Source organism: Solea senegalensis, linkage group LG9, assembly GCF_019176455.1.
Source record: "Solea senegalensis isolate Sse05_10M linkage group LG9, IFAPA_SoseM_1, whole genome shotgun sequence".
Lineage (NCBI taxonomy): Eukaryota > Metazoa > Chordata > Actinopteri > Pleuronectiformes > Soleidae > Solea > Solea senegalensis.
This window is the reverse complement of record NC_058029.1, coordinates 16,252,968-16,280,847: the sequence shown is the minus strand read 5'-3', so window position 1 is coordinate 16,280,847 and position 27,880 is coordinate 16,252,968. Positions and strand designations below refer to the sequence as shown.

The following is a 27,880-nucleotide window of genomic DNA, read 5'->3' as shown; positions in this document are numbered from 1 at the left end:
GTAACAATGGTAGGTATTATCTGACAATGTGAGTTTGTCTTGTCACCTCTGTTACCCAGGAAGGCACGATGGGGAGGAGAGGTACACGCTCATTACAATTCTACTGTGAGAAGAGACAAGGTCTCACAAGACAAACATTTATTATGCACTATGAAACACAAAACGATACGCTGTCAGAAACCAATCACTCAGGTAACACAATCAGATATAGAACAGTCGGATAAAAGATGGTTTAATGCCGTCATTCATTTGTATAAAAACATAGAAACACAAAAACGGGATATAAACTATAGCTTGTGCATAATCCTAATCACAGTCTGCGCACAATGCTCATGACAATAAAATTTGTGGTCACTCTCGCTTCTCTTTTACGTAACACTCAGGAATGAATAAATGAATGTCCCCCCCAAAATTGGATTTGTTTTGTTTTTTTACACTTAAATAAACAACACTAAAATATATCTTTGGTTTGTTTATGCAGGACTTTTCCAGAATAAGTCAAAGATGAAGGCAAACATCTTAAAAGAAACTACACCGTTCAATCTTGGACTGAAAAATTAATTGAGCTGGCTGTGACCAAAGAGACGGAAACTCTCACAGGGATGAAAACTCATTGCAGTGCTCAGGCAGCAAGTGACAACCTCATGGATTCTGCATGTGAGTGAAGACCATAATCACCTGGAGCTTAACTAGTGACCTGGGCAAATGTATCTGTAGAGGTGTAATAAAATCACTGATATACGATCCTCATTCAGATCAACAGCAACTTAAAGCAATGAAGCACGACTCCAATCTCAGATCACAATTCCCAAGGAATCGTGCTGGTGTTTTTGCTGTTTTAGGCCCACCAGCTACAAACCTGATACACAGCATTACTGCTGGCCATTTTTCACAACACTGTGATAGATTGATTAATACGTTTTCTACCCCCCAGGATGCTTCTGATTTTTCATTCCTTTTAGAAAATGCCCGTTAATAGATTTTAGCAAAATGTTTGGTGTCATTTTCTTCGTCTTCTGGTTACACAGTGTTTGCCTTGTATTTTGTAGCAAATAGATTAAAACAAGCAAAATAGTCCACACATAATAATAATAATAAACCCCCTAAAAACATACAGCCATCAACTGTATGGGACCATTGGCAAAGTGCAAAAAGAAAACCACTGTAGCCAAAGCGGATTAAGGCATTTCACCTAAAAAAAAGACATAACACTTAACTTTAAAAAAATGCTTCAATGGTTTCAGGGTGCATTTATCAAATGTTTCTGAAAATGATTGATGGAGATAAAAGGCACCATACTGATTTACAGATATACAAAGTGTGAGTTGCTGTGTGTGTGTGGGTTTGTGGGTGTGTGGGAATAGAGGGTTGGCAACTGATAAAGTGCTTAAAGTCACTGATGTGAATAGCTGGGTCCATGCAACAGTTCTGCTGTCACATGAAGGCATCTTGGAGAGACTTGGAAGTCTTAACTCAGACTCAAATGTTCCTTCTCCATTATTTCTCGCACTCTGACATTGTTGTTGCCCCCTCTGGATCCCTCACTGCTCCCTTTACCGCATCAAATTTCGGTCTCATCCTTGATCCACTGTCTCAGCTTGGTGACGCGCGAGTAGACACCGGGCTTGTTCCGACGAGCGCAGCCCTCACCCCAGCTCACGATGCCAGCCTGGAACCACTTCCCACTCTCCTCGAAACACACCAGGGGGCCTCCAGAGTCTCCCTGGTGAGCACATTCAGGGGAAACTGGTTAGAAGATTGAGTTTGGATGTGAGAGCACAATAATTATATTGGTGTGAAAGCCCAACTTTATCTTTCCTTCATCCTTTCATTTCAACATGTTGCTTGTTCTCACCTGGCATGCATCAACTCCTCCTGCCAAGAATCCACTGCAGAGCATCCGGGAGGTGAGTTGGCCCTCTGTGACCACATTACACACAGTGTCGTTGATGATTTTCACCGACGCCTTCTGCAGCAGCCGTGCCTTCTGACCTGCAAGAGCAGGACTGAGGTGTTAGGACAAAGGTGTCAGCCATGTGACCTATGCGTTTGTCACCAACATGAAAGGTGATAATGGGCTGGATTACTGTTGGCTAATGAAGGTTTAAGACGCTTCCCATGAGAGCCAGAGTCTGCCTTGATATGTGGATAAGGAAAGAGGTTTAATAAAAAAGAGTAGATTAGAATGAGATGAGAAGGGAAAGGGGAGGGAGGGTTGAGCAGAAGAAAAGTATGTCATGCCAATAGAGATGAAGAAATGTTAGGGACATTAGAGGAAGGGAAAAAGACAGGATGAAATGAGAAAGAGATGAAAGCTGTGAGAAAATAGAAGACGGAGAAATAATAAGAGCAGAGATGAATAGCTCATTGTGAAATGATGGGGGGTGAGTGGGATGTCTTAATTTCGATACGAGTTGGATAATTCAAAAGGAAAAACACAATTGTTGAGTGGGTGAACCTTAATTTAAAAAGGATAATTAAAACAAAATCTGTATATCATAATAACAATAACAACAATAACAATAATAATAATAATAATAATAATAATAATAAATAAATAAACAAACAAACAAATAACCTCAGAACTAACAAGAACCACCAGGTCATACATAATACCTCCTTCTCGGAGCGCGCCCCAGCCTGTGACCCAGCAGGCCATGCCTGCAGGGAAGACGTGGGAGGAAGCTGGTAGGCAGATGGGTTGGATGGTGTTGGTGAACTGCAGCGGCTCGCTGAGCTCCAGCAGTGCAATGTCATAGTCAAAGGTCATTTGGTTGTAATCTGGGTGTGATATGATCCTCTTCAATGAGCGGCGCTGTACATTTTCTTGACTATACTGGTTCTGCATGCCACTGTAGGTCTGCCAGTTGGATGCAATATGGTTCCTGTGGAAGGATGTAAGGCATCATGGGTCACAGTTACAGTTGTTTAGATGCATAAGGCAATATGGGTGAAAGCAATATCAACATGTACTAGTGTAATGTGATACGGCTTACTCTCTGCTGAGTGGCAATTCAAACTACAGTCACAGATATGACGCCAACCTCATCAACATTATGAGTCTCACAAGGGAAGTACCTGCCACAGTGTTATTTCATTTAATTGCTTTCACGTTTGATGATGTTGTCAACCATGTACCTGCATAGTACTAATGGTGACTTATAACTGTAAAGAAGACCTTTGTTGTGGCTTCCACGCACAATTTGGAAATGAATCACAGATTTAATGATGGCCTTTAGTGTAACAAATAAACACCAGCTGTGAATATGTGAAAATGAACATAGTTCCCTGCTCAATCACAACTACAGTGGCTCAGGTTGAACAGCATGGTAAGTGCTCCACCTACAGGTTACTGTTGAATACAGCTGCATGCTTGTATGGGTTGGTTGTAAATTTAACACTTGTCTAAAGTGTTAAAGGAAAAAAAAGAGGAAATGTATTTAATGAATAACATTTTAAGGCGTAAAATAAATGAGAATGGATTTGTTGTATGATGAAAACTCACAAACTGTGTGTATGTGTAAATACAATTTGCCATCATTTGTCAGGAAATGCTCCTGCTTTGCAACTAAAAAACTGGACTAACCAGGTCTGTGAACAACATTTTAACCAACATACGCAATTACTTAAGTCTAAATAAACGGACATTGAGCAAAACAATCTACACTGCATTATACAGGGAAATGTAAAGGTAAATTATCTCCATTTACAGTATATAGCACTTCTCTATTCCTGATGACCATGCAAAGATGCTTTACACTACAGTTTCTGCCATTCACACCAATTAATTTAGCACATCACACACTGTCTGCATAACTTTCAGGACACATCGGCATGTAGACTAGCGGAGTCGGGAATTGAACCCACTTTCGTCAAGTTCTCAGTGGTACTTTATATTTTTATCGCTTTACATTGTCTGTGTAAATGGTTTATGTCTTTTTGTGGGTGTACTTAATACAAGTGTCACTGTGTATCACTGTGTATTTTTATGTCATTCATGTTAAATTAACCTACAACAAATAAATAAAGGTGTGACTCACGCTGGGTCATGCGTTACAAAGCAGTGGGCAGCCGAAAGGAGCCACCTGTCAGAGATGATAGAGGCACCACAAACATGCCCATAGGTCATGAAGTGAAGGCTGATCTGCCAGGGCCACTCGCCCAGCTCGGCATTCTGACCTCCAACGATGCGGTTCAACTTATAAGGCCTGACGCCACACTCTGATGATTGACAGCGAAGATACAGAGTTGATCCACTTTCAATTGTCTCAAAAAAAAATGAAAAAAAAGCTGAGAACTGTATGAGGAAAAGAAAAGAAAAACATCTCTTACTGCAGTTGTCCTCATCCGAGTTGTCAGTGCAGTCGTTGACACGGTCACATTCGGCATTCACCTTATTGACACATTCTTTGTTTTTACACTTGAAGGAGAAGTCAGTGCAGATGCCTGAAGCTACGGTGAGACGGAGACAGATCCCAGAATCAAGGCAGTGTATTTCGAGCCAAATTCAAAATCCAAAAGTTTAACAACCAATATGTATCTTTGTTCACAGAAGGGAAAGTCAAAAGTGTCTGTGTACATGCCTGTGTGTTGGAGGAAATGAAAGATACTATACATCAAATAATCAACATATAAGAACAATCGATTCTGCTCTGAAGCCTCTTTGTTCCAAGTCGCAGATTCTTTGCTTAATATTTAGTGCAATGTGACTCTATAGGAAGATTATAACAGGCGGAATACTTACAGGATTTACAAGAGGCCTCATCGCTTCCATCTTCACAATCTCTGTTGCCATCACACACAACATCCTGAGGCATACAGTGCCCGTTCCCACAGCGCCACTCATTCATCTCACAACCTGGAGACATTGAGACATTGTGATGAGGATACTATGATAAGATGTAGCTGAAAACCTGAATAAGGGGACAAGGCATTACGCTCCAGGAGGATGTAAGTGATGCAGTCATAGCGGACGTTATCATCCGTCTCCATTCTTCTCGTGTGTAATACACATGATTAAGAGCCTGGACAGATGCTGAGCAAATTGGGCAAGGCTTCAAACAAACTCCATTACTGATAGAATAATGACTGCACACAGCTCAGCAGTCAGTGACCAGAGCATTAGCAGTGATGTTTCTTTAATGCTAGCACAATTGGCATAGCATTAGACAGGGTTTGCATTGCCTCAAGAGCACTTAAAGAAATAGCAATACTTACTGCACTGTTTCTCATCGCTGCCGTCTCCACAGTCATTGACCCTGTCGCACACCCAGAGCTTCGGTTTGCACAAGCCATTGCCACAAGCAAACTGGTCCTTCTCACAATCTGATGAAACAGAAATGTCACGTATTAAATAGCACCAGAGAGGTAGATTAAAAAATAGGAATTATGTGAAAGATAAAACAAATTAGAGGCAGATGAACAGTTTGGGGAAAGACCAAGAATCAGTCTCACAACATTTTTACACAAACTTTGTGACATTTGGAGCCAGGACAGCCATTCCATACAGTTTCCATTTTATTACTACACTTACCTAAATGAATGCTGGTCCTATCCTTGTTTATGTAAATTTAATGGCCATATGAGAGAGTGGTATTGATTTTCTCATCCAACTCTCATAGTGTTTCCCAAATAGTCAATCTACCCCTTTATAGAGCTGATGAGACATGTTTAAGAAAATAAGAAATGAAGAGGGGAAGAAAGACAGAAAAGGTTTGGATGGGTCAAAGGGCAACTTACCACATTTCATCTCATCGCTCATATCACCACAGTCGTTCCAGCCATCACACTGCAGCTCTTTGCCAATGCAGATGCCAGAGGCGCAAGCAAACTGGTTGGGACAAGCTGCTCACAAACCAGAGAAAAAAGTAAGAAAAAAAAAAAAAAGAGAGAGAGAGGATGAGGACAAATTGAGTAAGAGGGAGTGACAGTGTATTTTCACAACATCCATCATGTGGCCAATGCTTGTCTCTGTTGATTTAAGCAATTATAAATCCATTTCAGTCAAACTGGGAGACAACATAAAGAGCGCAGGGTATTGAAAGCGGAGTGCTCATGACTGACAGTGGCAAATAAAATGGACCCAGTAAACAAGCTCTCTGGTGATTAGCCTCGCTCCCGAGTTTCCAAGCCAGTGTCTAAGTCCACTGAAACATCTCTGTTTGACTGTCAGTCAGTCTCTGTCACGCCGGCTCTCGAACTGCACAGTTACTCCCCCTGTGTTGTTCTGTAATGGCAGGCTATGAATGTCACTGTCACGTCGCAACATGTCAGCCATCTCTCGAAGTGTTGTGTCAGTGTGTGTGCCTGACAAGACTTTTTAACTCACGGTTTGCAGGATCATATGCATTGTACTCTGCACTGAAGCCTTTGTCAGTGTAGGACTCATCAGAGTGGAAGATCACGTCCAGGACCTCGCTATCACTGGTCAGAACCAAAGATGACATTTCTCCACAGTACCTGTAGCACAAGGGCAAGGGTTTTGGGAATATTTAGGTGTTTAATACAGATTTTACAACAGCTTGATTAGATCATCTATTTTACTTGGAAGCTAAACTGAACAAGGGAACTTGTGAAAATATTGTGGATCAAAGTTGAATCTAGAATTCAGTCAGTACATCTTAGGAAAACACGGCAGACTACAACAAACCAGGGATCACCCTCCCTCTCCCAAGCATATCAGCTTTGACGGCATCCACATACTAGAAGGAATGTAAACTTAGACTTCCTTTTAGACTTCCTTTTATTGTCATAGCACAGAAAACACAGTAGTGAAAAACTGGCAACGAAAAAACACTGTGATAGCAAGTTGTTATTGCTTATGTGTTTTATGTCTTTTTCACTCAATTCATATATTCATACTTATAATGTGTCACTGTATGTGCATTCTGTTTGTGAAAGAAGCTTAGCATGACCCAAGTACATTAAGTCAATGGAAGTCATTGCAGTGTCCTAAGAAGAATAGCTGCACAAACCAGGGTGTGTGTGTGTGTGTGTGTGTGTGTGTGCGTGCGTGCGTGTGCCTAGGCATATTGAGAAGTAAGCACTAGTAAGTAAAATGCAATTGTTATTTGTCCCTTTAAATATATATCATGTGTTGTATTGAAATCAAAGATTTCCACTATACAAAAATACAGACTGCTCTTCTCTTAAGAGTTTTATTCCACCACAACTCTTATACTTTCTTTGCCATTTCCTTCCTGTTTGTTGGTTTATGTATTGAGTTTGTGTGGGCAGAGCCATTTTCTTCATTTGCATAGTAGGATCGCACTTCAGAACGCCAAAATTTCAGTTTGTGCAACTGTGGAACCACAGTGGTGCACCATGTCAACCTACATAAAGCAAGCCTGTTGCTTTAAGCACACAAAGTATAAAAGGTTTATTCTAAGGGTTTTTATTTTAAAGCAATTATGCACATAGACAAAAATACTTATTAGTATATCAATATTACAATAAACCCTCTTAAATACTACACATTAGACCTTCAATGCAATCATTTTACCATGTATAGTGGTAAATGAAGTATGTATGATGTATACAACTTTAGAATTAGATTTAAAACAAAAGCCTCACTTGTTGCCCATAACCTCCACATAGTCTTTGTGACACACACGGACGTCCACCCCGGGCTCTTTCATGCGGAACATGGTGAACTTCACCCGCACCTTTCTGTCACGAGGGACCTACAGCACAGGGAGATAAGTGATTGGTTCCCGCTTGTCAGCACCCGCCAGCCCGTCCCCCCCACTCACACACACACACACACAGACACACACACACACACACACACACACACACACACACACACACACACACACACACACACACCAGCAAACAAAACCAACACACGAGACACTGCAGCTCAGCTAGAGCTGGGCAGAAACGGAGCTCTGACAGATGAAGATAGAGGAGGTACTGAACAGCTTGGCTTCCAAAGTGCTGCCTCAGCATTCCTCTCATGGCAAGCTAAGGATGATGGAGGGGGAGGAGGAGGAGGGGGGAGGGGTTATGTGTGGAGGGGGGGAGCAGTGTTACAAACCCTGATGGTCCACTTGCAGCTGACGCCAGGCGGATAGAAGCTAGGGTGAAGTGGAGAAGTGAAGACTCCTTTTTGATCAGCGAGGACACCGCCACATGTTTTCACTGGAAGAGCATAACACATATTTGCATTTTGGCACACAGTTTTTACAGAACAAACTAATCTGCAGATGTCTTACAGATGCAGCTGGTAATTGATAATAGATTACCTTTAGAAATAGGGATAGCTTTGTACACTGCCTCAAAGCCTGGCCTCTGGACATCAGTGTCGGTGATCAAATTAATGAGCATGATGTTGCCGGATGATACCACCTCCAGTGGGTTGGAGGGGGGCCTCTGACCACACTTCCTGTCGGAGAAGCAACACAGTGCACAAATCAGATTTAATTACTGAATCATAAAGCGGTGTTTGAAACGAACTGTGGTAAAAACAACCATGAACCACTGGCTGTGGTCTGATGTATTTAGTGAATGGAGTTTTTCAGATTCTCATCAAGAGTCAGTCTTCAGGAGCTCAATAAAAATATAATTATTTTCCATCAGATGCACATCATCAACTTAAAATACTAGAAGTATTATTGGGGGGAAAAAAATCAATAGACAAGCAAAGATAGGTACATAAAGAGATAAGTGAGACTAGATGTGTCAGCACTAGATAGAAATTGCTTAGGCGGAGTTTCAAAGTCAAACATTAGAAGCATTAGTAAAAAGTTTCAGCACTGCTAGAGGCAGAGCCATGGAGGTGTGAATGACACTGCAAGAACAGCAATACATCTAGCTCCACTACAATAATGTCATTATAGGAGTATTATATTATGGCTCTCATAAACCCCATGTCACCTTGGATAAAGCTGATCGCTCAATAGCATTAGAAAAATGCTATGCATCACTTGGTAACGCATATTTGTTTGGCAATGGTTTGAGTTTGAAAATGCCTGCAGCTACAACTGATGTTGCATTTAGGAGCCTGTAGTTTTAGAATTTTATCACTCTCCCATACACAAAGCTGAACTGCACACAGCTGTGGAGCAGCGTTCAGGTTTTCACCCTGCACAGATTTAAAAGGAGAGGTCTTTTTGAGCCAACTCGATCTCACTGAGGTCTCAGAAGTTAATAATAAAATGGGACATGTAACACTAAAGGCTTCAGAGCCAAGGAAAAAAAGAACAAATGCAGTGAACGGAATGAAGTGGAACATGTTTTCCACCCACATCAAAACAGCCTTTACTCCTAAATCCCTCTACAACATTTCAGTCAAATACAAAGTGATTCTTAGCACTTGTCCTCTGGGAATCATGTAGTGCTATATTCTCCCTCTCTGATCTTCTGGGCTTAATAAATGAGACAAATGTTGGTTGAGCCCTATCAAACAAAAGCTGCTACCAAGGTTTAAGGCAAATTGAGATGTGATTTATGTCAGAATTTTTCTGAAGGAGCAAAAATGACTAAATTTACTAAGCTTCTTTTCATTAAAAAAATCCCTCTAGCATGAATGAAAGGCATATTTAACTACATATTGCTAATAGACAGTATGATGGTAAAACCTGATCTGTCCATTAAATATTTAACCTTTTAAATCTATATGAAGGCATCTTTCTATATGTATCAACAGGTCTACGACTTACTCTGTGATGGCCTGAGAATCGTCTGGACTCAAAGAGTCATATATGGAGACAAAGTCATCACTGCAGTCGTCCTCGATGTGAAAAGAAGAAAAATGGACCGATATGGCCATGTTCTCTGCGGTTCGGATTTGCCACTGACATCGAGATTTGGGGGGGTAGCTATTGGGGTAACCGGGAGACGAAAATTTCCTCACATTTTCTTCAGCCTCCAGGCGGTGGAAACATTCCGCTGTGAACCACAAACAATTTTTCTACACTGCATACAGAGTAAATTGCGTTAGACAGTGAATTAAAATGTGGTCATTATCATGCTATTCATCTTCTTTTTCGGCTCCCGTTGACTTAAAATAAATACATTTGAATGCCATGTAATTTATGGTACGTATGCACTGCATGTAATGTCAAGGAACCTACACCTACTATGATAATATAATGTAATAAATTCTAATTCTCTCAGGGTTACAAATCAGCAGATAGTGACAGAGAAAAGTGTTGGGCGTAGTAAGTGACTTGCCCTGGCCTAATACAAGGTTTTCAATCTCTTGACTACCGCAGCACATGTACAGTACAGGCCAGACGAACCATCCGTTACAGCTTGGCAGGAGGGTGAGCATCTAGCCAGCTGGAAAATTACAGCTGCATGTGATTGAAATGGGACGCACTATACTCACTGGCTCTAGGGCTCCTGGCCATGCGAGGATCTGTGACTGGAGACAAAGGGAGAGAGTGGGGGAGAAAGAGGAGGAAAAGTAAGAATGGGTCACTAAAGTTGGGAGGCTGATAGCCTTTAATATTTGGGTTGCACATTTTCTCTTCCATTTCCCTTCAGTTAAGGGAACCAGTGATGTTGTGTAGCTCTTTTTTCTCCATCTCACCTTGCCCTACAGCAGCAACCCATACATCTCTGTCTAACCATCTGGGACAGCAACATCAAATCATACAAACAGAAATCATTTTAAAAGAGGACCAAAACCACTGAGTCACAGGGCCGGTGTTTGGCTGGTGGCCAGGATGTAGACAAATACAATGTGAAAGCTGAGAAGACAGAAGGAAGAAAAATGGCTTAATCCCCTGTCAAATATTCAAATAGCATTTTTGCTTGGGATGTCCATCCCTAATTCACAGTGCTCCATCTTCACTGACTGTCACATTCTGGAGCCAGTTGTGCTAAACGATGAGCTGACCTCAACTCTCTGCCCCTCAATGGTATATGAGTGTTTGTGGTACCTACCGGAGGCAGTGATTTCACTTATTTTAATATTCCCAGTGCTTGCAGTTCGCGGCTTATTAAGTATTTTCTCCAGTGTCTCCAACACACGCTCTTCTGAGAACTCCGGCACAATCTCCAAGTCTTCTACTGGGATGACAAACTGGGACCAGTAGTAGGCTAACACGCCCTCACTGGTGCAGGTGAGAAAAAGAACGAGGATCGTGAGAGGGAGGAACACAGAGATAACATTCAGTAATAAGCTTCAACATTCAAGGAAAAGCAGTGCTTAGTGAAACATTGGTCATATTGGTTATAGTAAAGGCCAAATCTATAAGTACCTGCATCTTTTATCAACACCCTCTATAGTACAACTGCCATTATTTCGTATTCTATTATATTTATACTTCAATATACACATAAATCACCAGTCAACAGAGTACATCAAACCTTAATTATGGACATGCTGAAAAATGCAATAGACAACCCTCAACCCTTACAGAGCACAAAGCTTTTCTTTCATGCAAGATTTAGTGTGATGGGTTTTCTTCCAAGTCTCCAGAAGCACTACAGTGGACTCTTTGTGTAAAATAAGTGAGGAGCTCAAGATCGTGACAATACCTGAATGCAGTGACCACCGAAGTACTGTAGTATTCTGCAAGGAATGAATCTTTCTTGTAGTTTTCTTTGAGCTGTGAAGAGAACATTTTATTTTTACTGAACTAGAACAAGATTTCTGCTTGTCTGCCTAAAGACAAAGTACAAATTAGAATGTTAACATAAAAAATACTGCCAACCATGCAAAGCACACAACAGTGGGATTCTCAATTAAGTGTCTTGCCTTCAGCTGCACTGAGCTGTAGAGCCTATCAGACAATGATATAGATTTGTGGTCTTAAACTGTGCGTGTACAGCACAATGTTCACCGTCTCCAGAGCAAGTACCTTTAGTGGAAGGAAGAAAACCTGCAACTACTCTGAATGTTGAGAGAAAGTCAAAGAGATTTAAACAAAAATAACAGAAAACCAGCTGCAGAGACTGAACAGGATTTGTTAAAACAAAAAGTGACATAAAAGGAGGATAATTGATCATAGGAGTACCAGAAAATAAAATATCATAGCCATCTTAAAATCATCAGTATAATATAATTAAACCCATTTTATGGTAATACTAGAGGTAGTGTAGATTCACTGGATAACTGGTTAAACAGGCCCAGCATTGCATACTTGTACACATACCCCACAAGTTGTACCAGCCTTATCGACAACATCCTCGATCAGAAATGATCTGAAACCCTGTCCCTTGTGATGGATTATAGAGTAAACCTAGTACATAATACAGCTTTCACGCAAATCATCTAGTCATCGAAAATACAAGTCCCCCACTTCCACTCTAATTCTGTAGCTTTTCACAGAGGAAGTGTGTGCTTGATGTGTTTTGAGCGAGGGTTTTTCTGTTATCAACATCCGCCTAAGTGGTGCTACAAACATCTTCACTGTCTCCAATAATAGGAGATGCTGTTGAGGGAATTAGTAAGGGAATGAACAGCCTTTTATTCCACCCACACAAATGTGCTTTCAGCAGTTTCTGTGCACTGTGAGGGGCATATTTAAAAGCATTTCCACAACACCAAACAAAATCCACAGTTAATCCTTAACTGCGTGTAATAGTCTACTTCAAATAATAAACTATTTAAATGATGGGGCAAAAAAAGGGATGAAATACAGTAAAGTCAGCCTAGTCAAGTGTCACACTTACAATTGCTTCCAGTTTTCTTGCCATATCCTTGAATTCCTTGCTGTCTGTATCCTCGAGACTCTGGGCATATGATACATCATCCAGCTTCATGTGCCCACTGAAGACCTGTGATTGTGGGCTGCTTTGCTTACTAAAGGTGCCTTCTGCATTGTCTTTAACTTGGAGGAAAAGAAGCAGATGAGAGTTTGATCAACAAAATGCTATAAAATGGCTGGCTCTGATGAAAGACGCACTATTTTACAGTTGTATGGTGTGATCTCATATTGAGACGACAGGTTGGCTCTCAGAGCAATTAAAACAGGGAGCTAAATCAAGAGGCTGTTTATCGAGACTTCAGAGGCCTTTTAATCAGACTCCAGATGCGTAAATGACAGGGTGGCTGTGCCACGGACTCTCTGACATTTGCCTATTTTGCATTATTAAAGCAGAATGTCAAGAGTTGTCAGAAAAAAGTGACACTTATGGAAAAATACAAACAAGCCATTCTTAAACTTGAATATTTAAGAACTGCAAGTAAAATACTTCCCTGGTTTGGTGCGAGCAATGGCAATACTGCGAAATTGTCATTCAGTTCTATCTAATAACCATCTTGATTCAGACTCAATCATATTTATGCCCAACATATTATGAGTTTCTTCATTATAAATGTATACAGATATATAAAAGCATAGAAAAGTGTCTGTGGTGGAGTAGGGGAAGCTTCTTATTAAACTCACAGAGAAACAGCCAAATGAGAAATGCTGCGACAGCTGCAAGGATCAAAAATGCCACCACAACACCAACGATGATGCAGGTCTTCCGCAGTGATGACCCCTTCTCTTTGTTCGTTAGGAAGTCAATCCGCTCATTGTGACCATTGTGATCCTAATGCAAGAAAAGAGAGCAAAACAGAGTCAGCAAACACAAAGCAAATGTCCCTAGTTCTGGATGAACTTAACTTTAAATACAATTTAAACTACACAATATGAGGTACACTTATAGCGCTGTGCAAAAGTCTCAGGGCACCACCAGATTTGTTGATTTTATGTTAAATAAACCTTTTTCTCAGCCAATATTTCTCAACGTGAAATTGTAGGGTAGGTCACAATAAATAATGGACACTTTAACCCTTTAGAAGCTTTATTTCTGAAAAATGTGTTATTTTAAAACTACATACATGTTTCCAGTATTTGCTTGCTATGTTCCAATAAGGTGATTGGGAAATAATGATATTATATGATGATTATAGCATTGGTAGAACAACAAATCTAATGGATTTTGCACAGCATTGTATATTACTAGGACGTCACACTGAGATTAAAATTTCTTTTACAAGTGAGACCTAGTCAAGAGTGAGATTAATTCCTACATTCCTAATGTGAACAAATGGAGCAGAAAACACTAATCTATTTTTTTTAATTTAACAAAAACATAAGATATGGCTACAAATCCTCCACAGAGGTTTGGGACATCAATAAGGGTTTTGGACTGAACAAAATGCTATTTATCCAAATTCTATGCAGATAATGTAAAGTCTTGTATATGGAAAAAAATGTGTATAATATGTATGATATACATGATGTGATTATTCGTTTTAGACAGCAGCCACACATGAAAGTCCTCTTTTTGCATTCCCAACATGCAAATGCAACAGCATTTAAATGACATGTTGATATACTATTAGTGGTATTTTCTATACTTAAGATTAAAATATAAAACACAAGAAACTCACTTAACCTACATGTGATTATAAAATTATATATACACAATATAAATACAAATTATAAATGCTTTGTTTCTACAACATATAAACCTGGTAACACTTTTGTAATCAAAATCAATCAAAGCTACAGCTCATTTGCCGAATGGTGTCAAACAAGGTCACAGCAGTTTCAAACAGCAGCATACATAGCAGTTTTACATATAAGTAAGTGATAAACAAGTCAACAATGACACATACATGGTTAAAAAAAATGTGAGACGCCTTGCACCATATTGGATAACAAGTTCAAACAGGCAGCTCAGAAAACTGACCAAACCTGTTAAGGAAATGTGACGGAGCTCCCACACTCGTATGTCCATATATGTATTCAGACATTGCAAAATAAACTAAGGGATAACTGGTGGACATGGTGCTTTGGGCAGTGTGTGAGTTTGTGTTCGGTCGATACTGTATGTGTGTCTGTTGAGCTCTCTAAAATGGGCGGACAGAGAGAAAGGATCCAGGCCTCTCAGCAATCAACACACAATGAATTCAGTGCATGTAGCCCATGAGTGAGGAAGCACGAGTGCCATTAGGGATGAAGAATCACTTTGGTATTAAATCAATTTGTCAGATGTGCTGCCCCTTAAGATGGGGGCTCAATTACATGAGTCTAGATGATAACTCATGGCAATTAAGACCTATTCTTACCCGACCCGGGCTTCCACACATGCTTTCTAATTGGAATCTCTAACAGCAATCATAGGCCAGAATGAGAGGAATCATTAGAGATGGGGTCAGCAAGGGCTCCAGGGTGTCTTTCGATCAGTCAGCCTGATCACAGCTTAATAAAACCATTACATGCTCTTCATCATGTACATATTCTTCACTCCTAAAAAGCAATACTCTCCCATTTCTGAACTCTGTGTAACCAGCTCAGTGTCTTAAGGCATATAACTAAAGGAAGTAATGCATGTCCAATGCTGAATACAGCAAATTATGATGTTATATATCGTGTTTAAAATGTTGACAGCTCTCACAATCAGAGCTGTGTAACAGGCCATGATGAGATAATTGTCACAGTAGAATAACCAGTCTGGAAAACAAGTTGCCACTGCTCTGAGGCGTGGTTCCAAAGCAAAGAAGAAATAAACAGCTCACAATGCACCCACAGCCAGGTTTAACTATATGATTTCAGCACTAGTGATGTCTAATCCTAATCCACAACTATCTGGCGAATAAAGCAGCGATAAAGTGATTTGTATTATACAGTATTTAAGGATTACTGTGAGGGTCTACATGTTTTCTCTGTCAGTTTTATATACATGCACATAAACATTTAAGGCAATAATAATGGGAAAACTTCTTTTTAAAACTATATACATATTACTTATAATATGGCTGGACTTTTAAAGAAAAAAATGAAATACAAAGATAACATCTAAAACAAAAAAACATCAATTCAGTGAACACATTGATGTATTCTTTCTGCCATACTTTCAGTTTGGCCATGCTGCTGACCTTAACTTTTCACACTCAATAAATTAAACATCAATATATAATGCTTGAGAGCACAGGGATAAAAGAAACAGTAAAAGCCTGGAACCCAAACAACATTAATTGTATGGAAGTTAATTTGATAAACATTGGCGTAAAAGATAACAAAGACTGCAGAGCAAAAATACATTTGACTGATCATTAATGAATCAGTCAAACAGAGTTAACTACTTTGGTATTTCTTTGACCCATATCTCTGAAAACTATCTCTGCCTCCAGTGTTGAACTTGTAATTCCATGTTTTAACATGCTCTCTAATTTCTCCAAAGCCACCACTCCCTTTTACTCTGACGTGCCAAATGTTTATCCTCTTCATAAATGTGACTAAACTAGCTGCACAAAGTCAAAGTCTACGTAGACATGGCAACTGCAGACATTTTGAGGCGTAAAAGTGGAAATGTGTAAACAGTAAAATGAATGATTAATGGTCAATTTTCATTCAGCTGCTTTTGCGTTAGGGTCATGTCTGCTTGCTGTCTTACTGGGATACAGGGAGACTCATTTGTGTCCATTTTAGGACAACATCAACACCTCCTGTGATTCTCTAACCCCTTCTGTGAATATTATGTCTGCAATATGCAACCACTTTTATTTTTGCTTGTCGTTAGCATCGTAAAATTACCTGCCATTTCTACAAGTTCATGAAAAGCTACTTCTGCAATATCTTTAAAGGAGAATATATTGAAGGCTTTGTTGATCTCACATCACCATCACTGCTACCCAATTGCTAGAAGCATTTATCTGGTAAAACTGTTCTTTTAGCAGTGGAATCCACTTCTGAAACTTGGCATTCTTGGCATGTTTAGCCATACTCCAACCTGCTGCTGCCGTCCCCCAAAGAAATTCAATACACAACTATACTGAGTAAAATACAGAGCTCATAGGCTACATCAACACTGTGTATACTCATTTGGCTTTAATGTAACAAACATTCATTTATTTATTTTAGGCACTACAGCTTTGATTTCCATATTGTATGTGTATGTGTATTTCTTTGTTCTGTATTGGCTTAGGTAGACTGCAGTGGCGTACATGCACATTTGGAAGGGCACCTGCTGCACACCAGTGGGGCAGGCACCACTAGTACGCTTAAGGCAGATTTGCCCAAAGTGCAACCTGGGGTCAAAGGCAGCCCGGCCCTGGGGACTGGATATCATGTGGACCTATATGTACCTCCACACATTATGGTTTAATTCATTTCTATCACCGATCTACCATTTAAGTTCACCCGTTGGGACACTGTCATGTAGGGGCAGAAGTGAACTTCATAAGAGCACCCTTTTTTAACTTGCAAGGGCATCTTATAGGGCACTGCATCGCGGGCTATTGCCGTTCTGACAACTTCATATTTCCAAGAGTTTGTTGTTGTTCTTTAAATTTACAAACTTTAAACTTTGGGTTAAAGTGGGTTAAACCTTAAAACACACCTAAGGCAAATGTGAGTGGGGGGCAATTTGAGATGTCACTATCAAGAAGTCATTATAAATTTCATCCAAGCTACAAAATACTTTCTACATCTTTTTCACAAATGTGCTAGTACTACTCGAGTAAAAAAAATCTTCTACGGCCTGACCAACACTGACCTGTCCCATCCAAACAAACCAGCCAGGAGACCAAAAAGGTCTGATTGAATGCGTCAGCCACTCAACTCAATTTAGGCTTCAGTGGTTTCATAAGCGAACACCTACACACTTCTCTTACCTGGCAGAAGCAAAAAGCAGACATTGATTAGCTTTTTATAGGCCACTGCAATGTCAGCCATAGATGTGTATGAGGAAGACTGGTGTGACAGCCTCAAAACATTAGACACACTTCTACTGAACAGCTCAGAGAAGAGCTCAGGATGGAAAGGTGGGAGAAAATAAGTCAACAGATCATCCTTCTCTGCATCTTCCACGTTTAAAAATGGAGGAAAAAAACTGAAAGAAGAAGTGGAGGTGCAGGACACCGACTGTTAAGCAACATGGCTCCAGCAAAAGCTAAAATGCAAACACTTGTCCCTTTGAAGTTTTGTTTAAATTTCTAAATGCTTGATTCAGAGGAGTCAAGAATTAAATACATGGCATTATCACAACATTCACATTTGTTGTTCCCTTTAAACATGACTATCCTTGAGATGTGGGCTGAAATAATAAAGAAAAGCAGCACGGCCTTGCCTGAAGAAGAACTCAGTGAGTTTCCCAGCAGACTAACAACATTAATCATGGTGTACCCACTTGATATAGTACACCAGCCCCATTGTCTGTGTGTAATCAAACATTAACAGTGACAGAAATGCTACCTTACAACAGCTTTACTCATAACAAAAATAATTTTAAGTATAATTTCAAAAGTTTAGTATTACAGAAAAAATTTGCACAGGTGTGACATTGTAACTGTTTTGATTAAATATATCATAAAACATTCATGTGTGTTTACATACTTTTGCATACCAGAAAAGACTAGTACAACCCCATCCACCCTCCTACTCTCTCTGTCGTTTCCACCTTCTTCATTGACTTGCATTTGCATTAAGCAGAGCTGGTCGTCGTGTTAGCAATGTGAGCTTCTGCTTCAAAGCTCAAAACACATTCTTTGGCTGGTTTGTCCATTCTGGCTGAACAAGGAATTGAAACTTTATCAAAATCAAAATACAGCTTGCAAAACACAGGTGCAATATTTGTTAAAGCCAAAATGTGTATCAAAATATTCAAATGAAAATGACTATAAAAATAACCATTCCCTGTGATATCGCGAATCATATCACAATTTCAGCCAGAAATATTCCCAATTAGATATCTATTCATTCAGCCTCAGGAGAAAGATGAGGTTGCCTCTTTAAAGCAAGACCCTAACTTAAAGCATATATGAAAGGCTCATTCTATGGCTGTAAAAAAAATAGAAAAATAATTTTATTTCTACACGATTACACACTTTTGCAAACATAGTACTGTAATCCTGTCATGTCTGCATCAAGTCCTTCAATATTATATTTTAGGTATTTTATTTTCTAATATACCAGAAAAAGAAATTCTCTTGCCCAATTGCTCTGGTAAAAAAGGGGTTAACTTAGCTTTCAGATACTGATTGTAGTGAGCAGGTGGATTTGTGGCAGGTTACACAATATACAAGTCTGCTTACACATTACATAACAAAACCTATGATTGATAATTGTTCTGAAATCAAACAATCATCAATCAGTGTATATCACAAAAGCAGCCGTCTCTAGCTTTTATTGGCTCAAAACAATCACACGCCTTTACACTGAAGGAAATCGGTTCCAATTCAATAGGAATTCAACATGTTTTACACATGAAATATGCCGTTACTATGTCCAGTGGGGATTAACACATTAACTATCTGAACCTGGTGGTTAATGATGCCTCACCACGCCTTGCACACTGATCGCTAAAAACACAGGTAGCATTTGTAGGATCAGTTTAAATGTCAATCTGAGAGAGAAATTATATTTTCTATACTTTTTATAAAATATTAATTAAATGTAACTAGCTTCAAACAAATAAATGTTCATACAAAACCAAAATCAAACTGGGTAAATGCCAATTATGAATGCTGACATGTAGTGCATGTGTGACTGAGGGTTTTCTGCATCAAACATCTAAGATGAACTTTTCTTAATATCTCACAACATCCAGATAGAAGGGCTACAAATGGGTTTCTAGGAAAGCATTTCGTTTTTTGACAGGCAAATGTCAACTCAGCAAATGCTGTAATACTCAAGTCTGATGAAGCTTTCTAGCAGTTTGCATGACTTAACATAAAATGATTTGCAATTGTATTATTCCTCATAATATCTATTTTTCTTTCATTTCGGAAGCCAATTAATGTGTATGTAAATAAACTACCAATCACATTCATCTGTCCGTGTAGAACAGAAACACTGGGAAAAAGGAAAAACACCACATATTTCAAACACTATTCATGTGGTGCTGGTTTAATCATTCTTTCAAACACTCAGTGGAGGAACACATTACAGTATTAGTGTTTAACGTGGAGAACCGCAAACAAAGTAGTGGTTAAATGTGAATGTCAAAGGCTGAAGGTATGACGAGCAACTGTCAGTCACAAACAAACATACACTCACAGAGATCAAATGTTGAGATATACATTCATTTGTAGAACACTAACACGTACCACTGACCTAAACCATAACAAGTTAATGTTTAACTCTAAATTGAATTTAAAAACAACAGTGCCAACTAGAACCAGAGCCTTAGAAATGAGGTTCTGCCTCATTACGAGCAGGATTTGGTCTTCACGAAGACTTCTGGTTGTGCCAAAGCATAATTGTATAGTATACTACAAAATTGGGCGTGCGCGTGCACACACACCCACACACAAATACTTCCTACAAAAAGTTCTGGATAAAACGATATAATGTAAAAAAAAAATAATGAGTGTGACTGTGGAGAAAAACAGTGAATGCGGTGATTGCTTTCCTAAAATGCCACCGGAATCGAGTAAACTAAAAACTTACGTTGTATCTGGCGGCGTGCATCTTCCTGAAAATCTTCCGGTGGAGTCCAACCGGATTTAACGCGACAGCTCTGTTTCCTGCGTTCAAATATATGAACCTGCAGTGTTTAGAACTGCGTGATATATCAATGAATTCTCTGAAACCAAGTGTTACAGTGTCACTTCCTGGGTCGTCGAAAGCAGAGAATTGAAGCACCTGAAACCGAGTTCTACCTCACGCACGCCTATGCAACAAACCACGCCCACAAATACCTGTAGTCGCATCAGTGGAGGTTCAACACTGTCCTTCCTCTTCTTCTAAGGCCGCAACAAAACAACTGCACTTGTTTTGTTTTTAAGTCTTGTATAAAGTACCCGTGATACTTGAGTAAAAGTACAAGTATCTTACCAGAATATGACTTTGGTAGCAGTTGAAGTCACTTTTTATAATATTACTTAAGTAAAAGTCTTAAAGTATATGACATTTACTGTTCTCATTTAGAGTAGCTCAGTGGTAGGGCAAGTTAGATTCCTGGCCCTGCTAGTCTATATGTGTCCTTCAGCAAGACACTTAACCTCATGTTCCAAAACTGTAACGTAAAGCAGCTCATTAAGACTAGAAAAGCTCTATATGAATACAGACCATTACCAAATCTTCTTCTTCTGATTTTATTTGGTACTAAAGAAGGACAAAGATCATTAGAGGAAACATAGTGGAGTAAAAGTACTGACACATGAACAGTGGCGGCTGGTGACGTTTTATTTAGAGGGGGCGCTCACAGATGGACTGTGGTAACAGCGGTGATATGCTGCATATCACCACTGTTACCACAGTCCATCTGTGAGCGCCCCCTCTAAATAAAACATCACCAAAAAAGCTACCCCAGTCCAGAGTGACTAGAATCTACTTGTATTATTTTAATTATCTTTTGTAGCAGCAACACCACAAGTGGCGGGGGTTCTTCTCAGGTTCTTTTCATTTAAAATATTCCGTGGATGGCAGTTAATCTGCTCAGGATCCAGCGACGCATCTGGCAGAATGCCATTGATTAATATGATTGGTCCACTGCTTCTGGGTAACACGCTGGGTACTGACTGTTGCACCAGCAACTACATGGATTATGCTATGGATTCTCAGCGCCACAAGGGGGCATAAGTGAGTAAAACTGCTGAGAACACAGTTGTTGTTATTACACTGTTGTACTGACAGCTGCTGATTTAGACTGAAAATCATTCATAAATACAATCAATACTATTGTTTACCATTGATGTAAATGGGGATTTAGAAATTCAAACCAGTTTATATTAGTAGTCTATTTCTCTTGTTTTAATTCTGCTTTATTTCATGGCTTAATCACTTCATTTTATTTTATTTAAAAATAAATTAAAAAAACAACAAACCTGGCCTCTCCTTTTGAAATGGCGGAGAAAATGAGCCTGCATCACCACGCCTTCACCACCAGATGTCTCTCCACACTAAGTCACATCCAGGGCCGTGAGAAAACTCTGATAAATACCCGCAGAGACAGGGCTTGGTTCTGTCAGGCTTCATCCACATTCAATTCCAGCTGGCGAGAGGGATCAGGACGCAGACGCAGGAGATATCGCTGGAAAAGGGGCCGCGAGACCTGCACTGTCCATCACCTTTTCATCTCATGTAACCAGACAGCGTCTGCTGGAGTCTGTTATTTCAACTTCGTCACCAGAAAGAGACAAAAGGGAGGCGAGAGAAAATGGGACATACCGCAGCGTTACCTATACTGATGGCTGTATTGTCCTGCTGCGTGTGGGAAAACGTCGAGGTAAGAGCAAAACAAGCTGGAACATTTGTAGCGATGGCGCGTTCCATTTTTATCTCTGCATCTCTCTCTATATATGTGTGTGTGCGCACTATCTATCCATCTATCCATCTATCCATCTATCTATCTATCCATCTATCTATCTATCTATCTATCCATCTATCTATCTATCTATCTATCTATATATATATATATACGTGTGTGTGTATATATATGTATATATATATATATACATACACATACATATATACACACACATATATACATATATATACATATTAATGTAGTGTGTGTGCATATAATGCAATTGCTGACACACACCCTTATCCTGGGCATTTTTAATTTACCACCTGACGTCCTCTTAAATGCAATGATCAAATATTAGGACAATTATATATATATATATATATATATATATATATATATATATATATATATATATATATATATATATATATATGTGTGTGTGTGTATACATGCACGCAGCACTTTATCAAAGGATAAAGGGCTGCGTCAAGTCCGGGCCTGTGTCTGCCATATGATGATGCATTGTGGCACAGGCCCTTTGCTCTGTGCAGGAAGGGATGGAGATCAAATCCAATCTCTCTTCGTCCCATCTGGCCCTGAGAGATGAAAAACCCCAGCTCCCATCCGTGCCTTAAGGGGAGGGTGGCAGGGCAGGGTGGAGTCATGCACATTTTAATTAGGTTTTTCGTGAAGGCACACTGTAAGGGTTAGATAAAAAAGCTTACAGAAAGATGTAAGACAGTGAGTGTGTGTGTGCTCTTCTTGTATTCATACTTCAGACTGAATGTGCTTGGCTTTAAAATGTATGTGACTTTGACGTACCATTGGACATAGAGTGTGTGATCATGATGCCAATGAGAGACATAGGCTTTCTTCTGTATTCTTGATGCATCTGTGCATCCATCAGTATCTAGAGAGTAGATAATGGAAGTCTCCTGCTCATCACCACGTACAGCACACTTTGATAGACTCAACCTTCATTTCTCAATAACTCTCCGGTCACCCATCGTCTCCCGCTGTAATACAACTGTGGCATGAATTCAGGTTGGAGCAGGAGGATGGTGTTAGAAGTGTGTGTGTGTGTGTGTGTGTGTGAATGTGGGGAGTCGGTGAGGAAGAGGAGGAGGAAGAGGAGGAGGCTGAGTCATGATGTCCTAGCTGGAGCTGTGGTTCAAGTCAAACGCACGTTTCCACTTGCAAATGAAGGAGGAACAAACCTGCTCCTCCTGGTATCTGACGTAGGAGTGAGGATGATTGTGACGGATGTTAGCACAGACTTAGAGAGGATTTATATAAGATGTTTATTTATTAGCCGTCTTTCACAGTCATAAAGCCTCTCCTTTAATTCTGTAATAATTTCACTTCTCGAAGGGTCTTAGTGGGATTACTGCTGTGCTGAGAATCAGGCTTTAGCTTCATACAAGGCGACCTGCCCATGAAGGTTGACACTGAAGATTACACTGTGAGGGGGTCGGCTGGCTGGATTACACTGTGGCATTAGTCCTAATGAAACTGTCAGCTTCCCTCAATTGACTCAGCATCCACACATTAAAATATGCAACTGTGGGCAATGTGTTGTGACCCCTCTCTTTTATAGTGCAATATTCATTTTGTAAGCACATTGTAATAATTTCATCGTATAATTACGGTATAATCACATTTTTAAATTCAATTATCAGACTGTGCTCTGGGGTTGGAAAAGAATTCCAGTGAATTCAAGAATTCAAGTGAACTGGAATATAAATTCTCAGCCTCCTCATGCTGTGTTTTTGCTGCGATGGACACATTACTGCCAGCCTGTCACTTATGTCAAGTCCATCTGCTTCCCACAAATCTCCGCTGGAACAGACACAACGTACCGTTCTCATCCTGACACAACAGGTCAACTGTTGCAAGATGACACAAATAAACACCTTCATGGGTGACCTGTAAAGATGTTCGGTGTGACCTGGCACTAATGGGCAGTACTAGAAAAACAAACTGTAATTGAATGTGTTGTTTGGTGTGTCAGCAGCCTGTATGTGGATTACATTTGCTCCATTAGTTCTAACAAGAATGCAGACATGCACTAATAACAATCCTTTCTTTTTTATATTTGGTATGCGATATTTTGTTTAATGTGTTGTGTCTTTGGTTGAGTACTGTAATTTCATTGTTGGGCTCTTTTAACACTGAAAATAAAGCTCGATTTTGATAGATGCAGTAACTTAAAAATGGTTATAGATGGCAAAACAACATGCTGTGAAGTTGTTATATGATATTGTATTGAATGTTTTTCATTGATCAGATTTGTATGTGATTGTCGGATGTCACACAGTTATTTGATTCGCTTTTTTCCAATCATTTTTCTAACAATATATATAGGGTGATAAGCTATAGTAATGAAATGTACATATCATTCTGTAGCATTATTTTCCATGTTACCTACTGTAATGAAAATGTTTTTGGTTTTTTTAAAGAAATCAGTGGATAAAATGATAAAATACCACATAACGGTGTCTAGTTGTCTAGTAGTCCTATGGAAGTGATAACTTTCAGTTCCCAAACATTAGGGAAACATTGAAATTGAAAGTGAAATTGTGAACATCTCAGCAAAAACATTAAGGCAGACTTCACTGCAATCAGCTTTGTTTGGAAAAATGTGATTTTTGAAAGCAATCATACAGTATTGCACCTGTGAATAGCCATACATGATGTTAAAAAGAATAGAATGGAGACGAGGCACTAAAGGTTCTCAGCAATAATCAGCCAGTTGCACATTAATCAAGTTACATGGCTACAGTACGGACCAGAACACTCCAGCTTCAACAGTGCCAGATCCAGAAATATGTACTACATCAACTGTATTTACAATTCTCCGGATACACCAGAGAAAACATAGTGTGTAAAGGGGGGGAAAGAGGAAGACAATCAGGGAGGAAAGAGCAGAATGATTGGAAGCCGGTTTTGTTGTTGCTGATGATGAAATAGAAATCCATCAAGTTAAACAGCAATTTCAGACCATGTAGTGGACACAGCCACACAGAGTCATGCAACTCCCACAGCATTTACCTTTCAGAGCAGTAACACAACAGGATTTGTTAAAAAAAAAAAGACGAAAGATACGACAACCAGATCACCCCCAACCCTACACACACACGCACACACACACACACACACACACGCACACACGGCCTTTTCACTCACTTAATGAATTTTAGAGCAAAGAGATAATCAGGTTCCACTAATGGATTCTCGTGTGCTCACTCTTCTAAACTATATCTGTGTGCCAGTGGGCATAAAACATACCATTTTATTGTATCACGTGTTGTTCCTGTTTTCTTTGTCTGGCTTCCTCTTCACACACACACACACACACAAACACACACCTGGATTAAATCCTGCAAAGTCATTGTGAAATGAGAGCTACAGAACATTGTACGTAAGGAAATAAACTTGTTTTTTTAGAGATTCTGGGTGGGAAGGTAGAGTGTGTGTGTGTTTGCCCAGACAGAAAATATATCAATTATGCATATATCAAATGATATTATAAATATCAATTGGAATCTATGCCTTCCTGGTATAGATTCAGGAAACCTTTGCCAACATCCTCTTATATATTTCAAATTCTTTGTCTGAGTTGGAAAGGTAGTAATTCCCAATTCAGAGTTTAATAAGCTTCGCCTGCCAGGCTCATCACTTTATGCCATCTGTATCTTCTGGCATGCATAAACTGATGCACTGTATTGGATGAGGTCATTTATTTGGTTTCTCAGAATGCACATCATTCTCCAGGTTGCACACAATTAAGGGATAAAATTTCAAAAAAGGAGATGGATTAAAGGTGATGCCTTAAAGATGACTTAAAAACTTTAAAAATCCATTTGAATGTCAGATTAAGCAGATATATATAACACTTTTCATAAACAATGATTAGGGAAGTAAGGTCAACATTTACAACTGTTATGTCATCAGTGAGTGTGTCAGTGTAATCTGAGAACACACATCATTTCAGGGAAATATGGCAAAATAAACAAATAATATTATGTCCTTATCAGCAAACTGTGTTTGCTCGATTGATGGAAACGCAAATTTCCTCAATAAACAGAATGAAAGTTTATAGAAGCTCAATGCAATCCATGTCAAACACGAGTGGCGACACTGAGAGCACCATGGTTCCAAAAGGAACTAGAGCCTGAACGGGAACCATGCCGGTGTTTACTGGTGTGTTATCAGTGATGCACCAGGTCATTATTGTCCCCGCATGTTTGATCCTGCTGCAGCCAGTGGGACACACATCTGCAGTGTGGTTTATAACACTATTGTTCCATGACCAGGAGGAAAAACAGAGAGTGTAGTGAAGGGAGATTGAGGGCTGGTGAGAGGAGGAAGAAAAGAGGGATTACCTGGCACAGTGGATGAATTGAGAGCATTAGAGAGAGAGTGAGTGAGTGTCAGTGATGTATGCATGTTGAGCATTATGTAGGTTGGAGTTTAGATAATGGAGAGGTGCAGTCCTAATGCTGCTAAGTCTGGGCAGTAGGGGAAGCACAGAGATGAGTCTCTGTCATGTCCATGTATTCAAAGGTGGCCTTGAAATGAGATGGGGTAGGGCAGAGGCAAGAAAGTGAAGCACTGAGTTATATGAAAGCAGGACTGCAAAATCCAATTTCCTTAACGGCCCTGCCTGCTTTGTTTGTGGGCTTTTGAGGTTGTTGGGTGCACAGAGAATGATCGGTATTAACATTCTACTGAAGAACAGCGGCAGCTGAGAAGCTGTTACGTGGATGTGCTTTTTGACAGGTTGTTCTTGCTTCACTAAGGAGTTAAAAAAATAAACGTCAGTGGCATTAATCAAAGTGTGAGAAAGGCACAGCGACATTGATGGATAGAAACCACTCAGATAAACACAATTAGGGCACATACTTACATTCACAGATAACTGTGAAGAGCAAATGCATCCACACACACACACACACACACTTGCTGTCTCTTAAAGATGGCACGCTGCAGAAGCTGCATCAATTATTGAATGAAGCAGAAAGGTCTGGGCTTCTGCGTATTGACAGGGCTTTGGCACTTGTCACGCAGCCTCTCAACACTCCTGCGCCAGCCCTCTGTCTTCATGCTACCTGGTTTTCATGTGCCCACATCCTCCCTATCGCCGCCGCCCAGGTCCACTCCCAAGCCTCTAGAGAACTCAAAGGAAAATCCCCCCCTCCGTTCTCATCCACCTCTCTGTCTCTGCTCCAGCCTCTGCTGTTCTCATTCTGCTTCAGCCCATAGACACTACACCCTCCCCCTCCCCGTCCCCACTCCCCCTCCCTCCTCAGATACCCACTCTCCCAGACACTGATCCACCATCTGTCTCAGCCAGCCGTCAGTGACCAGTGACATCTTTTCACTTTTCTTGTTTATACTTTGATTGTGCCTGAATAATTTATACTCTCAAGCCTCCTTTTGTTTATTTTTTTCCTCATTCTTGCCAGTCTCTCCCTCTATATCTGAATCTGCATCATTTGACCATTATAAAATAAAAATCAACCTAAAAATATTACAATTATCCTGTATATTATAAAGTTGTTTTGAGAAGTAATGAAATCTGCCAATTCTTTTTCCAAAAATCCTGCTCAAACTAATATTATGTGTTGTACCCACACATTCATAGTGAAGACACTCAGACTTAATGCTCTTCCTGGCCCCATACCTTAACCTTAATCATCACAACTAAATGCTTACCTAATCTAACCTTCAC

The 27,880-nt window shown here is 39.8% G+C and overlaps 2 protein-coding genes across 3 annotated transcripts in view; one reads left to right on the top strand and one right to left on the bottom strand.

Moving 5' to 3' along the window:
* Nucleotides 1–448: 448 nt before the first annotated feature.
* zmp:0000001114 (suppressor of tumorigenicity 14 protein homolog) lies at nt 449–20,552 on the bottom strand. The gene is made up of 19 exons (XM_044033933.1): nt 20,343–20,552; nt 13,344–13,491; nt 12,628–12,785; nt 11,491–11,561; nt 10,894–11,063; nt 10,334–10,369; nt 9,663–9,891; nt 8,247–8,386; nt 8,039–8,142; nt 7,573–7,682; nt 6,329–6,459; nt 5,740–5,844; nt 5,218–5,325; nt 4,745–4,858; nt 4,333–4,452; nt 4,041–4,221; nt 2,617–2,885; nt 1,856–1,992; nt 449–1,723 (listed from the first exon to the last, which is right to left on the bottom strand). The coding sequence occupies exons 1-19, from the start codon at nt 20,361–20,363 to the stop codon at nt 1,562–1,564; spliced, it is 2,514 nt and encodes an 837-aa protein (XP_043889868.1). The 5' UTR covers nt 20,364–20,552; the 3' UTR covers nt 449–1,561.
* A 1,301-nt stretch (nt 20,553–21,853) lies between these two features.
* The window catches only part of aplp1 (amyloid beta (A4) precursor-like protein 1), a 29,877-nt gene continuing 23,850 nt past the window's right edge, over nt 21,854–27,880 (top strand). For both annotated transcript variants that reach the window (XM_044033939.1, XM_044033938.1), the window contains exon 1: nt 21,854–22,122. In XM_044033939.1, the coding sequence (XP_043889874.1) occupies nt 22,054–22,122 (69 nt within the window). In that variant the 5' untranslated portion in view covers nt 21,854–22,053. The remainder of the gene's footprint in view (nt 22,123–27,880) is intronic.